At 37.1% G+C, this 16,270-nt stretch overlaps 2 protein-coding genes across 2 annotated transcripts; both read right to left on the reverse strand.

Annotated features, from left to right (window-relative positions):
- Positions 1-6,991: 6,991 nt before the first annotated feature.
- On the reverse strand, positions 6,992-8,248 carry LOC141841331 (zinc finger protein CONSTANS-LIKE 3-like). The gene is made up of 2 exons (XM_074729482.1): positions 7,601-8,248; positions 6,992-7,530 (listed from the first exon to the last, which is right to left on the reverse strand). The coding sequence occupies exons 1-2, from the start codon at positions 8,207-8,209 to the stop codon at positions 7,177-7,179; spliced, it is 963 nt and encodes a 320-aa protein (XP_074585583.1). The 5' UTR covers positions 8,210-8,248; the 3' UTR covers positions 6,992-7,176.
- Positions 8,249-8,626: 378 nt separating this feature from the next.
- On the reverse strand, positions 8,627-9,936 carry LOC141844999 (transcription factor MYB36-like). The gene is made up of 3 exons (XM_074732999.1): positions 9,769-9,936; positions 9,460-9,589; positions 8,627-9,341 (listed from the first exon to the last, which is right to left on the reverse strand). The coding sequence occupies exons 1-3, from the start codon at positions 9,902-9,904 to the stop codon at positions 8,705-8,707; spliced, it is 903 nt and encodes a 300-aa protein (XP_074589100.1). The 5' UTR covers positions 9,905-9,936; the 3' UTR covers positions 8,627-8,704.
- Positions 9,937-16,270: the final 6,334 nt, after the last annotated feature.

The following is a 16,270-nucleotide window of genomic DNA, read 5'->3' on the forward strand; positions in this document are numbered from 1 at the left end:
AGCGGAGGAAATATTAGCGTGAATGGAATGTTATTCATAGAGAAGCCACAAGTGTACTAACAAGAGCCTGCAAGAATCCAATATTAAGAGAGAACTTGCATATTTTGGAGCATTTTTATGAGTTTTGCTGAGTTCTTTTCAACTATTACAACAATCATATAGGCAGCTATTTCACTTTCAGTATAGTTGATTTCAGTGGCATAGGATGTATTCCTATAGCCATAGTCCCTAAGAGTGTATATATCATTAATGTGAGCTAATAAACCTTTGTTTCAGAGATCTCTTTGATATGAAATGAGGAAGATGAGGAAGCATCAAGAGTTTAGATTGTAGAGGCAGATTAGATGAAAAATTAAATCTCACGTTTGGTGAACAATTATGATTGGTTATTGGTTTTAATGCTCGAATCCCAAGTCAAATTAATTAACTAAATTTTCATTGGTCTCCCAAGATGCTTATTCCAAATCTATGGCAATGCTTAAATCTTGGTCTTTGCCTCACAAACATAACACTTTGCAACTTGTGCAGTTTACCCATTCTACTTTGCACGTTGTGCAATTACCCATTCCGAAAATCTTCATTGCAGATTCGTACAAACTGCACTTATTTTTCTTCTTGAGAACTTAAAGACTCCCTATTCAGTTGAACTTTTGGTTCATTATACTAGAATCCATCCTGATTTGCACAGTGATGTCAGCCTTTAATTTGTAGTAGGTATTGCAAACGTCATAACAGCTATTAGATATCAATAAACTACGTTTGGTTCATGCAAGGAAGAAGTTTTGTTTCATCTGCGCATCTCCAGAGTTCTCATCAAATTATTTTATCGCATATAGCCTTTTTGCAACAGTGTTAGTCTTTCTCTCACAAACCATTGTAACTCCTCTGAAATGACTTTACTATAGGCACAGGCCCCTGTTGTTTGCTTCCCTCATTTTTGCTGGTGGGAATCTTTGTTTTCCAATGTTGATGGAATATGAAGTGAATGAACAGTCAACGAATTTGATTGAAGCAAACTAAGTAACCACACAAGTGGGATATGACTCAAGGCACACATACTCGATGACTTATTTCTTATGCTATTGTGTGTATTTTTTTTTATAGGTTGAAATTTTTACTGGTTCTGATGTATGAATATCATAAGAAGTTACTAACCATTCAACTGGTCAGGAAAATATTAGCAAATAATACCCGGAAACTGAACACTAGAATCGATTTTTTTTTAAAAAAAAATCTAAGGTAGAGAGATACATGGATATTTGACACAATTATAAGCCCTTGGTGAAGTTACCTGAATAATTCCTACATCAATTATATATGTGGCACACTTTATTTACTTTCCTTTTTTAATCTCATTGCACTTTCTCTATGATGATTGTTGTAGTCCATAACCACTTTTGCAATTTAGATTAATTGGCGTATTTGAGTAGGCGGTTGTATTATAAAAGATTAAATATGAAAAGAAAAAGAGATCACGATCCAATTTATCCTCTTATCTCAACATTGTAGGCCTCTGGCATCCTCAATCTCTTTGAATGTCTGATACTGATAGAGGAGGAAGGTGCTGTATCTCTTTCCTTTTTATCTTTCCGTCTGTTTCCTCTTTCACTTTCTTCAAGTTAGCGTATTTTTCCCCACTGTTATCTTTTCAGCTTTACAACCATGTGCATTATCATTCTCCAGGAATCTAACGATAGAACACGATTACAACTTGTAGAAAAGTGTGGTTTCAAAGAGCAGAAAACACTGCTACCAAAATTGTGAGCACCCACTGTAAACTGAAGTTTTGTTCTTGAACTTTCGTAGATATTTTGAAAATCTACTATTTGATTTTGTTTTTAATATAAGCTTGAGAAACATTAATAAGAAAATGACAACCATGTGATTTATTTTTGTTGATGTGGACTTCATATGACAAGTTCCAACTATGCAGAAGGGAAATTAAAGCTTGATTAGGTACAAATAAGAAAGGTTTATTGCTTGAGAAGATTGGTTTAGTATCAATATATATTTAAGATCACATGACTTATTATCTCATCCTTGGTTCATTGGACAAACCACATGTTTGCACATGCTTAATAGGCCCACCTTCACATCATATAATCTTTGATAGTGTGTTGTTACCAGCTTGTATGATCAGTGACTGTTCATATGGCTGTTTTGCACCAAAGTAGTTATGCTTGTGGGCTATGACAAGAAATACAGAAATGTTTGCTTTAGTAATATCAGAAGCTTAAATGTAGAATGACAATTATGAAGTTTGCTTGGGCAAATTTGTCCTCTAGTTTTACATGTGATGTTGGGAAAAAATAGGTGGTAGAACTAGCGATTGATCATGTGACTTTATGAAAATATCAGTTAATTATTTTTGTAAATGCTGATTTTGTGCATCGAGTTGTGCCACATGTTTGTTTTAACCTTGACGTTGATAAACGTTCACCTCTCTAGGTAGTTATATGCTACAGGGAGATGATCTCAATTATCTCCAAAGTGGCCAACTTAACGTGCGCTTATAACATTGTTGATAGTGTGCTATAGAACACTTTCCATGGTAAAGTACATTTATCGTGCACTTAATTACTCCGGTTTGCCAAGTTTTTATGCCCTTAATGTTATCTAGTCTCTTATTTGTCTAGTGGATAAACAAATTTGTTGCTGAAGCTCACTATTTTCCTTTTGGAAATGACAATCATATAATTACTGGGGTGTTTCTCATTTGTCTGTTATCATATTGGTGTGATTGCATAATGAACATTAAGTTGCTTGTGATGCATGAAGAATGATATTATGATACATTCCATTTAACAATAGACTAGGTTACATTGTTGCATACTTCATTTGCACTGTGCTCTATAGACGTTAGGATTGTGAGGGAAGGATGCAGAGACAGCTCTGCTTCTTCCTGGATACCCTAGGAAATAAAGACTATGAATTGGTGGATTGATCAGACTGCATGAACAGTCACTTGCCAATTGTTAAATCCTGCTGCAAATTAAGCAGAATTTGATGCCTCTTGGACAAAAACTCATGTTTATGTCCCATTTTAATAAGACCAAGGTTTTCCTTTTAACATGCATTGACCATAAATTGTTTCACTGCGTTCCCTTGCTTTGCTCTCTGTTGAACTAGTCCAATTATAAACTTCCCAAAGGTCGTTGACAGCAGACTGGAGGGGTAAAAACTCATTAGCTACTTGGAGAGCCAACTCTGTCGCTTTCCCATGAAATATTTTCACTTCATTTTCTTATGGAAGGACTTCCATAATGTGTGAGCAGAGATTCTGAAACCTGTTTCACTTGGGAAATCCTTTTTCCACGGTTCATTTTTTAATATGAGGTTCTGGAGCCAGAGTCTGAGATTCTCCGAGCTATTGTCAATTTATACCATGTTGTTGCCAGAACACATGGATGGGCTCCATGTGTCTAAACCAGGGCATGCGGCCAATAATGTCTAGAAGGTGACAATAATTAACATATTATTTTTTATTCTCAGATTGATTCTTGACAAACCACGGCCAAAATTTCTTAAACAAAGATGGAATGTGGGACTAATAAGTTTCCATGAGTAGTCTTATATGCTGATATTTTACAGATGACTTTGGTTTCCAGTTTTCCGTTCTGTTCTAAAGCTGATGCAATCAAATGTAGCAACTCTTTTTTTTCAATAAGTCAAAAGACTGTCGAAGATTTATTTGATCTGTCAATACTAATTTCAGATAATAGCATTGCATCTTAGCTCAATAATATACAACAACATTCTCTTTTTTGTTTTGCAAGGAAGTAGGTAGATTTACGATATTAAGTATCTAAAACTGTTGGTTGCTTAGTCTTATTGGGATCTGAATACAACAGAAATAAAAGTTTCAACACACCAGCATGCTTAAATTACCAGCAGAGAAACACAAGACAATCATACTTAGGACTACAGATAGGTACAAAATTACATGACCCTTCTCCATAACACAAATAGTATATGCACAGGACTTCAGCTGAGAGAAAACAACAAAGTTCGTCAGGCGTCATGGAGGCTTAATATCTTTCTGAGAATAATCACCTTCAGCTCCAGGTATGAAACATACTCAGTGGTCTTCCTGAGCAATACCTGCAGCTCAGCAGTCCTGCAACCAGGCACAACCATCTTGAGCTTCCTGAGCTTTCGCACCACCAAATGCTGCGGAGGTCTCCTCTCTCTCATTGCTACTCTGCTTCCCTTCCTTATCACAGGGGCTGAGGTCCTTCTCATTTCTTGCTACACAAGCAAGTGATGAGCAGAAGCAGAGTATAAATAGGCTTCAAGTCGGTAGCCATGCAGGTGAAAATTAAATATAGTATATTTTTAATTTTATTTTAACTCGGGTTGTTTGCATGTGGCCATAATTATTGGCTCGTCAAGGAATAGTAAGCAAATAAGGCTCTCTGGCCATCACTTGGAGGTGACAAGTGACACTTGAATTGCAAGGCACCAGAGAGAAAGATGTGGCACAAGTATTGTAATGTCTAATTCGTGGAGTTTTGCAAGAAGACACTTCAGCACAGCCTGTAAGTTTTGCAGGACCCAATTAAACTAAGCTTTAATTATTAATATTTTGTTATTTTGTTATTTTGCTATATATATATATATATATTTATTTATTCTTTTAGCACTGTTTAATGTATGTTAGTGAGAGTGTATAAGTCTTAGATTTGGTCTAAACTTAACTTACTCCTGGAATGTCTTGTCAGGCCATGTGGCTTTGAAGACGCAATCATTGAAAGGTGCAAATTTATGTATAAACTTCAAGAAATGCCAATTTTAACCATGCTTAAGATGGAGGATGCTCTCTTTTCTATTGTCAGGGTAACTTACTTTGCCACATATAATAAGATTTCTTGTTTTACTTCATCAACATCCAGAGTTTCATGTTTATGTTTTTGGCAGAATCAATTTTAGCCTCAAGGTGAAAAGAACTAGTTGGTCTACCTCAAGTTGAATGAGTACAGCAGAATGGATGGAGTAGTAGGTGAGACTTGAGAGAGATGGCATGATGTGTTAACTTAGTATAGACTTCCAATTATGGGGTCATATTCATGAACTTTTTCCTCTATAACTGTTTTATTAGTCATATTCTTGAACAATTATGAAAAAACTATAAATTAGAAGTTAATACACATGGATATGGAAAAGGTAAACAATTTTTTTTTACTATTTCAATAATTGATGGTTAAAAATCCAGTGGAAAAATAGTATGATCAGTACTTGTCTTGTTCTCAATCCATGCGCAATCATTGATTTAATTTCTGATGGATCAGCATATCAAAATGACTGGTTCAATACAAATTTAATATTGTCTTGTTGGTTCAATGAGAGTATGAGACCTCAATATTATAATTTCCCAAAATAATATAACTTTTATATTATTTTTTTTCTTTCTTTCTTTTTGCACCCTTGATGTCTTACTTATGGATCATATTGTATCAATCAATCATCGTACCCGACATCACTAATTAATTCACATAAACGAACATAAATTTGACCAAATAAGAATCAAAGGTAATTACAAGCTCTAAAACATCATCTAGTTTGAAAAAGAAATGCTTGAATTGATAAAGCGATCATAAATAATTGGTGGTCAATTAGGACAAAATAAAAGCTTTAGGTGAGTCCAAGAATAGGGTTGGGAGGACAAAGTGCACATGCACATCTCCTTCACTCGTGGGTTGCATTAAACACACCAAGTCCTTATCCACTTCATTTTTGTCCTTGGCTCCAATACCTCATTATGTCACTTTCTAATTAATCATCACACTAACCATTCCACTCATCGGTCGTCCCAATTTCATTACAATTTAATTTGATGTCGATATAATTTAATCAAACCACACACATATATATATATATATAAGGTTTAATTGGATAGTGTGCATATGATGTGCTTGTTAAGAAATGTTGGGTTCAACGTTATGGCATGAAGTATATGCGGACATGAGGCAGGAGAATATGGTAGAACGTGCAATTATAGGCCAAGGACCAGTCAAAATCAATTGAATCCAATTTATTTCTAAAATAATTGAATCAATTATGGATACCCAATTTAAAATTTCACAATATTAAAAAAGTTTAAACTCTGCTCAAAGCCGAATATCAAAGATAATTAGATATCTAAAATTTGGCTTAAAGAGTTAAGTACACGTGAATACTTAATTATTGAATGTCCATTGTCGATCCTACTTTCTCGTATCTCTATCAGTGAAGTTTTAAACTTATACTAATAAATAAATTATTATTGCTGTTGTTATATTTATTAACATTAGCAAATATTTTGCCCATGCCCTACAAACTATTAATGATTGAGCCACCTGATTGACTCGAAATTAAGCTCAAATATACTAAGAAAAATGAAAAATATGTGACATTTCACACAAACATAAGAGTTGTACGTCGTCCTGAATTAAGAATTCGTTAGTAAATTGATGTTTAATTAGTGATTTTTTTCCTTATACGTTATCCAATTGAAATGTTCATTGCTGATGACTACAATGCGGCCCAAAAGTAAGCTAATAACATTATGGCCCAAAACAATAAAATAAATATATTAAGTTTTTTTTAAATAAATTGTTCGTTGAGAAAATATAGTAATAAAATGGACAAAAGATAATGTTATAAATTGATAGATAAACTAATTTTGAAACCATAGATGAAATTAGGTTAATAATTTTATCTTTCACTCGATGATATGTTAATATTTTTGTGTTTTTATTATTATATATTATCTTGAACAAATTAGGGAGATCCCATTCCAAACACAACTTAATTTTTAAAAAACAGATTTGTAATACATAATTAATTTTAAGGAATCATTTAAAAGAAATATAATTTAAATATTTCTAAATTTAAAAATTTTAATAAATTCAAAGGAATATTTTCAAGATCTCTAATATTTTCAAATTTGTAACATTTAACAATTTAAATTTTTAAAATTTCCCAAAATTACTTTTTTTTTTACAAAAATGTATAATATAATATAACGAGATTCTGAAATTAACAAATGGAAATCTCACAAGCAAATAATTTACATTAATCGAATTAGATTAATTACAATCCCCATGAACTATCAATTAATTCCACGGCTCTTCAATTCCATTTCGACAAGTTTCAATTCCAAGCGATGATAAATTCTACGCGCTTGATCGATCGATTTCAATACGACGACGGCACAACGCCGTAGTCGTCGTCCGCCATGAGTGCCGCCACCGCCACCGCCTCCGCCTCCGCCGCCGTGGAGTAGATTCGGTCGACCTCCGTCTCCGTCTCCGCCTCGGCGCGCTTCACAAATCGCCCCTTCACCCTCGGTCGCGCCTCCGCGTACGCCTTCCGCGACGCGTACCTTATCGTCTTCTCAAACCGCCGGCTCTTCCTCTTCTCCCGGTACCTCATCAGCCTCGCCACCCGCTCCTCACGCGATGTTGCCTGATACGCGCACGGAAGCCCCACTTCCGCAGCCGCCGCTGGCACCTGCGACACATCCGGCACCACCGCCGCCTCCGATGACTCCTGCAAAAAGTGTAGTTTTGTGAAGCTTTGGAGTTGAAAAGTTCAAGGGGCTAAAACGGAATTTTCTTACGCTGTGGCAAAATGAAACGTCAGGTTCGGGTTTGGATCCCGTCACGTTGAGATCCAAGTAGCTACAGAAGGGCGAGAGGATGCAGGATGGATCCGCTCCGTTAACGGCCTTGGGCTCGTCCTCTGATGTGTTGTAGTCGAGGTCGAGGTAGGCGTCGGCGTCGGCGTCGGAGAATAAGAACTGCATCGGCACTGCCTCCTGGTGGAGGAGGGAGTAGGCGGAGGCGTCGTCGTGGGGGGAGGAGGCGCGTGCGGAGGAGGCGGGGCCGAGGAAGGGGGAGAGTGGGAGGCGCTGGTGGCGACGGGCGAGGGGGTTGGCTGTGTGGATGTCGGCGTCGCAGGAAGAGCAGAGAGCGGCGGCGTCGGCCTTGCAGATGACAGCGGCGGGAGCGGCCTCGCAGACCTCGCAAAGCCAAGCGCGCGCGTGGCGGGAGGCGAGCCCGTTGGCCCCGTGCACGGTGGCGTCGCAGGCGCCACAGAGGAAGGCGGAGTCGGAGCGGCAGTGGAGGAGGGCGGGATTGAGGCCGCAGGCGTCGCAAAGCTTCGAGGATGCTGTGGCGGCCACGCGTGGGGCGCAGCCTTCTTTCTTCGCTTCGCCGCCGTTCGCCATCGCACTCGCTCTCTAGTCGCAGTGGCCAGTCTTCCACTGGCTAGCTCTCGGCCGCTCATTTTTAGATTTTATTAGTTTTATTTTGGGATGTTAGATTCTCCCTATTTCCTATTGGTCTGCGGTCTATCCTGTTTCGCCGTGGTGGGGCGGACAGCCAATGAGAATTGAGACCGTGGCACAGTTTTCTGAAAAACAAACATCAAAATCAATTTAAAAAAAAAATCATATGCATGATCTGCTAACTTTTGGACTTTGATCTAAATGTAGGCTTTAAGTCTCGAGTAAGTTCAAGCCCAAACTGAGGATTAAACAAGTCTAAATGTGAAAAATCAGGAGTTAGACAGTTTCCGTAAAAATATTAATATACTCCAACAATCATTTTATCTCCTGTTTTATCATTGACAAGGCAGAGATATATGTTAATGATTGTACAATAAAATTGAAAAGAAACAAAATTTACAAGCTAGACAACAATCTCTAGAGAGTCCGGCCAGATCATAATCTCATGTACTCTTGAAGCAATAAAGAATCAGCTGAGCAGCTAAACATTGCTTCTTCCTTCTCCTCAAAACCACCCTTCACTTCACTCGACCACCAACTCATACTCTCCTTCTCTAGTAATTCCTTGAAGCAGTCCAACTCCAGCAGCTGATCGTTCTCTTCCTGCATTGAAAACCCTATCGTCGAACCACTCGTATCTTCATGCAAATTTTGCAAAGCTACTTCCGGCCTGATCTGTATCGAAACTGGATCAGATGATTGGATCACGGTATCGTTGGGACTCGCATGTTGTTGCACAAGCTTTGAAGAGGTGATCAAATTGGTAAGTTGGCTCTCTTGAACATGACAGACAGGCCAAAATGCACTGTCGTTGTCGTTGTTGCCGTTGTTACTGTAGCACATTTGGAGTTGTATCCTCTCCACAGCTGATGCGCTGATTAGGGTTTCCGAGCTTATTACTCCCTGCAAATTGAAGTATTCTTGGTTGATTGGAGAATACTGAGGAGATATTTTTGATCTGTTATTAATTTTCCTGTGGTCGCCGAGAAGTTTCTTCTTCAGCTTTGTGTTCCAGTAGTTCTTGATGTCATTATCTGTTCTCCCTGGCAGCTGTGCTGCAATGATTGACCACCTAATATATATTGCATATCGAAGAGGAGTGTAATCAACAATTGACCTAATTAAACTATGATCAGAATCAAATACTAATGCGAGCCTGTATAATGGTAGATCAATTACTAATTCATTACCTGCTTCCAATACTTATGTAAAGGCTGAGTATGATTTGGTCCTCCTCTTCAGAGAAGCCACCGTGTTTGATATTAGGCCTCAGATAATTAAGCCATCTCAATCTGCAGCTCTTTCCACATCTCTTCAGACCTGTAACGATCAATTAATAGAACTCATATCAGTTCTGTGAGGTATTAACTAGGTGGTTTGTAACCCTAACTTTGGAAGATCATAAACACATCAATTGTTCTTCTTCGGAGTCCCGACAATATAATTAATGATCTCAAGAAAGAAACCGATGGAGCATATATATATGCATGCATATCTACCTATCTTATGAGGGAGGGCGATCCAATTGCCTCCAGTTCCATTCTTTTCGATGTAAGCCTTGAGCTTCGCATCCTCCTCGGCTGACCATGGCCCCTTCTTCACATTCGCCTTGTCACAACACGGAGCCCTCCCCATCTCTTTCTCTACCTCGCTCTTCCTAACTTCCACAAAACATGCAATTTAAACAATGATGATTATGATTAGGGATACACCTTGAGGGGCTTAATTTATAGAAATAGGAAGACACCTTGAGGGGGGAAGAAGATCAATCATGGTCAGTGTGTGATGTGATGCATACGAAAGAAGACAGAACTTGATGATCCACACCTTTGTAGCAATTTCAACGTGAAATATTTTTGTTTAATTGATCTCAAATCTTGCATATTGTTGACCAAGTCCATGGCATGCCATTAGTGCTCGGCCTCTCTTCGAAAGTCGCAAGACAGGAGAGAGAAGGCTTGCCTTGATCCCACCTAATTAACGTCACATTGCGGCTTAGCCAAAAGTTAGTGTTTGTTTAATGTTGATTAGACTGAAGACTAATGGAGATTATAATAATATATGAATATGACTGATTAGTGTATAAAAATAACTTTGTCTGATAATTAGTATGTACAAAACTGATCGCATTCCCATGAACATGTGAGATTCAGTCAGGAAGTTAATTAAATGCAACTTGGTCAAATACTAAAAGCAATCACCAGTGTTCTCCATTAATTGGCTATACAAAAGCTTCAGAAAAGTGTAAAAGAATAAACACTAGTGGGCTGGGTCGGTATGGTATACCGAATTTTGCATACGATATCGTATGCCGTACCGAAAATTTCGACATAAAAAAATCTATACCGTTACCATACCGAAAATTCGGTATACCGAAATTTCGGTATATTTTCACCGAATTTTCAGTATAGTATAAAATGCATACCGATCATATCGAAAAATATTGGTATACTGAAAATTTCAGTATACTGAAACTCACTTTGACAAAAATAATAAATAATAAAAGATAATCAATTCAAAATTCAAAAGCGATAATCAATTCAAAATTCAAATGCCACGATATATCGCAGACTTGCTGATCGCCCTGCGTTCATATAGCCCGTCGTTCCCGCCGTCCACCCCTGCTGATCGACCACCTCAGCTGATCGACCAGCTGGTCGATCAGCTGAGACTGATCGACCAGTGGTCGATCCTGAGGCTGATCGACCACTGGTCGATCAGGCACTATAAATCTTGATTCCTGAATAAATTATTTATATATAATAGGTATTTCGGTATATACCGAAATACCGAAAAATAATAATTTCGTACCGATACCGATACCGAAAAATTCGGTACGGTATTATACCGTACCGAAATTTTCGGTATACCAAAATTTTCGATATGGACGGTAAATATCGGTATGGTATGTGCGGTATACCGAAAATTCGGTATTTTTTTCCACCCCTAATAAAGACCTCTAGCCATGTAGTTTAGTAATTGAGATATACCAATCATTCCACCAAAAGTCCATCACTTTTTTGATTCAAACAATTAACTCTCTTTTTCCGGACAAATGGATGGAGATCTGCTTCACATCTTGTCGAGCACTACAGAAGAAAATAATTAACAAAAGGAAAGGTATAATTTCTAGAACCATTAAAGCAAGCAAACTAAAGCTTGCATTGACCTGTGTAGGGGACAATTTTCTAAATGATGGAGTACAACAAGCGTAAAGGCAATTGTCATGGGCGTAACAAGAGAATTAAGTAACTAAAGTTGGAGACTTGTATTTGCAAGTGAGAAAAATAGGAAAGGGGAGTGTACATTTCTCCTTGTCCTCGGCTAACTTTTGGAATCTAATTGGGGATGTCTCAAGACACCAACAGGGACTCAAATGTTTGAAAACGCCAAACTTTATGAAATGTTGGATCAAACTCAGAAGATAAGAGCGTCTATTCACGAAGATTACGGACGTATAAAGGATGACATTGAAGGTTTAAATGCTCAAATTAGAAACATTAAGGCATGGGCTGTTGGTGCTGCCACCATTGCAGCAGCAACACTATGCATCATTTACATGCGTAAGTGATGTGTTTTCTTTCAATACAACCTAGAGTAAAGAATAAACACTATACAGGGTTGAGCCTTTCAGTTAAGTCCGTTGCCGTGTGCCCGTCAATTGGAACATGTTAAATTTAGGGGTGGGAAAAAATACCAAATTTTCGGTATACCGCAGTTACCATACCGATATTTACCGTCCATATCGAAAATTTCGGTATACCGAAAATTTCGGTACGGTATAATATCGTACCGAATTTTTCGGTATCGGTATCGGTATGAAATTATTATTTTTCGATATTTCGGTATACCAACATTTTCGGTATAATTCCGTACCGAAATTATCAGTATACCAAAATTTTCATTATTTTCGGTGTAATATACCGAAAATTTGGTATATTCGGTATACCGAATTTTCGGTATACCGAAATTCCGGTATACCGAATTTTCGGTATGGTAACGGTATAGATTTTTTTATGCCGAAATTTTCGGTACGGTATACGGTATCGTATGCAAAATTCGGTATACCGTACCGACCTAGCCGTAGTTAAATTTAACAGTTGCACGAACATTATTAACTCATTTAATAAGTAGCTAAAGTCTTCTATCATTATTAACTCATTTTGGTCGAGATAAATCGTTTTAAAAAATATTTGAAAATGTAAATAGGTAATATACATTTAAATAAGTAATTAAGAATAGCAAAGGCTTTGTCGAATGTACTTCTCATTTGGCGCTCCAAAATCATCTCTATTTCAACTGAAGATAAGAGCGTCTATTCACGAAGATTATGGACGTATAAGGGATGACATTGAAGGTTTAAATGCTCAAATTAGAAACATTAAGGCATGGGCTGTTGGTGCTGCCACCATTGCAGCAGCAACAGTACTATGCATCATTTACATGCGTAAGTGATGCCTGCATTATTTTCTTTCAATACAACCTAGAGTAAAGAATAAACACTATGCATCATTTACATGCGTAAGTGATGCCTGCATTGTTTTCTTTCAATACATGCATGCACTAGTAAAGAATAAAATAAACAAACATACAGGGTTGTCTTTGCAAAGCCTTTCAGTTAAGTCCGTTGCCGTGTGCCCGTCAATTGGAACATGTTAAATTTAGGGGTGGGAAAAAATACCGAATTTTCGGTATACCGCAGTTACCATACCGATATTTACCGTCCATATCGAAAATTTCGGTATACCGAAAATTTCGGTACGGTATAATATCGTACCGAATTTTTCGGTATCGGTATCGGTATGAAATTATTATTTTTCGATATTTCGGTATACCAACATTTTCGGTATAATTCCGTACCGAAATTATCAGTATACCAAAATTTTCATTATTTTCGGTGTAATATACCGAAAATTCGGTATATTCGGTATACCGAATTTTCGGTATACCGAAATTCCGGTATACCGAATTTTCGGTATGGTAACGGTATAGATTTTTTTATGCCAAAATTTTCGGTACGGTATACGGTATCGTATGCAAAATTCGGTATACCGTACCGACCTAGCCCTAGTTAAATTTAACAGTTGCACGAACATTATTAACTCATTTAATAAGTAGCTAAAGTCTTCTATCATTATTAACTCATTTTGGTCGAGATAAATCGTTTTAAAAATATTTGAAAATGTAAATAGGTAATATACATTTAAATAAGTAATTAAGAATAGCAAAGGCTTTGTCGAATGTACTTCTCATTTGGCGCTCCAAAATCATCTCTATTTCAACTGAAGATAAGAGCGTCTATTCACGAAGATTACGGACGTATAAAGGATGACATTGAAAGTTTAAATGCTCAAATTAGAAACATTAAGGCATGGGCTGTTGGTGCTGCCACCATTGCAGCAGCAACACTATGCATCATTTACATGCGTAAGTGATGCCTGCATTGTTTTCTTTCAATACAACCTAGAGTAAAGAATAAACACTATGCATCATTTACATGCGTAAGTGATGCCTGCATTGTTTTCTTTCAATACATGCATGCACTAGTAAAGAATAAAATAAACAAACATACAGGGTTGTCTTTGCAAAGCCTTTCAGTTAAGTCCGTTGCCGTGTGCCCGTCAATTGGAACATGTTAAATTTAGGGGTGGGAAAAAATACCGAATTTTCGGTATACCGCAGTTACCATACCGATATTTACCGTCCATATCGAAAATTTCGGTATACCGAAAATTTCGGTACGGTATAATACCGTACCGATTTTTTCGGTATCGGTATCGGTATGAAATTATTATTTTTCGATATTTCGGTATACCAACATTTTCGGTATAATTCCGTACCGAAATTATCAGTATACTAAAATTTTCATTATTTTCGGTGTAATATACCGAAAATTTTGGTATATTCGGTATACCGAATTTTCGGTATACCGAAATTCCGGTATACCGAATTTTTGGTATGGTAACGGTATAGATTTTTTTATGTCGAAATTTTCGGTACGGTATACGGTATCGTATGCAAATTTCGGTATACCGTACCGACCTAGCCCTAGTTAAATTTAACAGTTGCACGAACATTATTAACTCATTTAATAAGTAGCTAAAGTCTTCTATCATTATTAACTCATTTTGGTCGAGATAAATCGTTTTAAAAAATATTTGAAAATGTAAATAGGTAATATACATTTAAATAAGTAATTAAGAATAGCAAAGACTTTGTCGAATGTACTTCTCATTTGGCGCTCCAAAATCATCTCTATTTCAACTGATCGAATGACTTATCCAAGCAGGAAGTGCATGAAATACTAATACAACCGATCAGTCGGGATACATGCTAACGTCGAATTTTAACGTCACATTGCGGCTTAGCCAAAAGTTAGTGTTTGTTTAATGTTGATTAGACTGAAGACTAACGGAGATTATAATTATATATGAATATGACTGATTAGTGTATAAACATAACTTTGTCTGATAATTAGTATGTACAAAACTGATCCCATTCCCATGAACATGTGAGATTCAGTCAGGAAGTTAAATTAAATGCAACTTGGTAAAAAAACTAAAAGCAATCACCAGTGTTCTCCATTAATTGGCTATACAAAAGCTTCAGAAAAGTGTAAAAGTATCAAGAGCATACATACAACACCACCATTAACAGTGTGTACAGAGGAAGATGAGCCCAAAATATTTGTTCTTCCCACCATGAAACTTTACGAGTATTTAATTGCATATACATATCAATAACATATGGAGGTCAAAAGGAACCGAGTGCATTCACAGGTATAAAGACCTCTAGCCATGTAGTTGCTGAGACAAAGAATATATGATTTAGTAATTGAGATATACCAATCATTCCACCAAAAGTCCATCACTTTTTTGATTCAAACAATTAACTCTCTTTTTCCGGACAAATGGATGGAGATCTGCTTCACATCTTGTCGAGCACTACAGAAGAAAATAATTAACAAAAAAGGTATAATTTCTAGAACCATTAAAGCAAGCAAACTAAAGCTTGCATTGACCTGTGTAGGGGACAATTTTCTAAATGATGGAGTACAACAAGCGTAAAGGCAATTGTCATGGGCATAACAAGAGAATTAAGTAACTAAAGTTGGAGACTTGTATTTGCAAGTGAGAAAAATAGGAAAGGGGAGTGTACATTTCTCCTTGTCCTAGGCTAACTTTTGGAATCTAATTGGGGATGTCTCAAGACACCAACAGGGACTCAAATGTTTGAAAAAGACAGTGGGGATAAGCACAAGGGATGACAATGCGAGAGAAAGATTGATGGATATACTTAAATCTGTAGTAGCTAGCTTCAAGGAAACTTCCATGGATAGTTGTTGGTAGAATTACAAGGAAAGGTTAATTACTAATTAAAGCGCTAATTATGACTTCTGTGTTAATTAGCTTGTCAAGTGGTTTTCATTTGAAAAAAAAAAGGAAATAAGAAATTTTAAAGCTTGAATCCAAATTGTTAAATTTCAGATCGTGCCCTATTCTACAAGATGTTTCAACTTTTCACACCACTAACATGCATTCCTTTAGGCTGCGTTTGTTTCTGGAGACAAGGACACAAATACAGAGACAGAAATAGGATTTCTGTCTCCGCCCCCGTTTGATTTTGAGAGACAGAGACAGAAATAGAATTTTTATCTCCGTCTCAGATAGAATTTCTGTCCACTTTCAAACTGGGGACACTGAAATGGAGACGGAGACAGAATTTCTACTCATCTCCGCTTCCGGCACCGTCACGCCGCCGTCCGATCACCGCCGATGGAGACCATTGTAAATGCGTCCCTGTCTCTACTGTCTCTGTATTTCTGTATTTCTGTCTCTGTATTTCTATTTCTGTATTTCTTAAACCAAACGCAGCCTTAATTTCAAAGATGGCGATGAGTGCCTGATCAAAACTAGGCCAGCATTTACAAAATTCTTATGCTTCATATTTCACTTTCATCATATCAACATCCTGATAGAAAAAGTTGTATTAAATAATAAT

Source organism: Curcuma longa, chromosome 1, assembly GCF_044706935.1.
Source record: "Curcuma longa cultivar G26 ecotype Majalengka, Jawa Barat chromosome 1, ITB_CL_G26_1.1, whole genome shotgun sequence".
Taxonomy (NCBI): Eukaryota; Viridiplantae; Streptophyta; class Magnoliopsida; order Zingiberales; family Zingiberaceae; genus Curcuma; species Curcuma longa.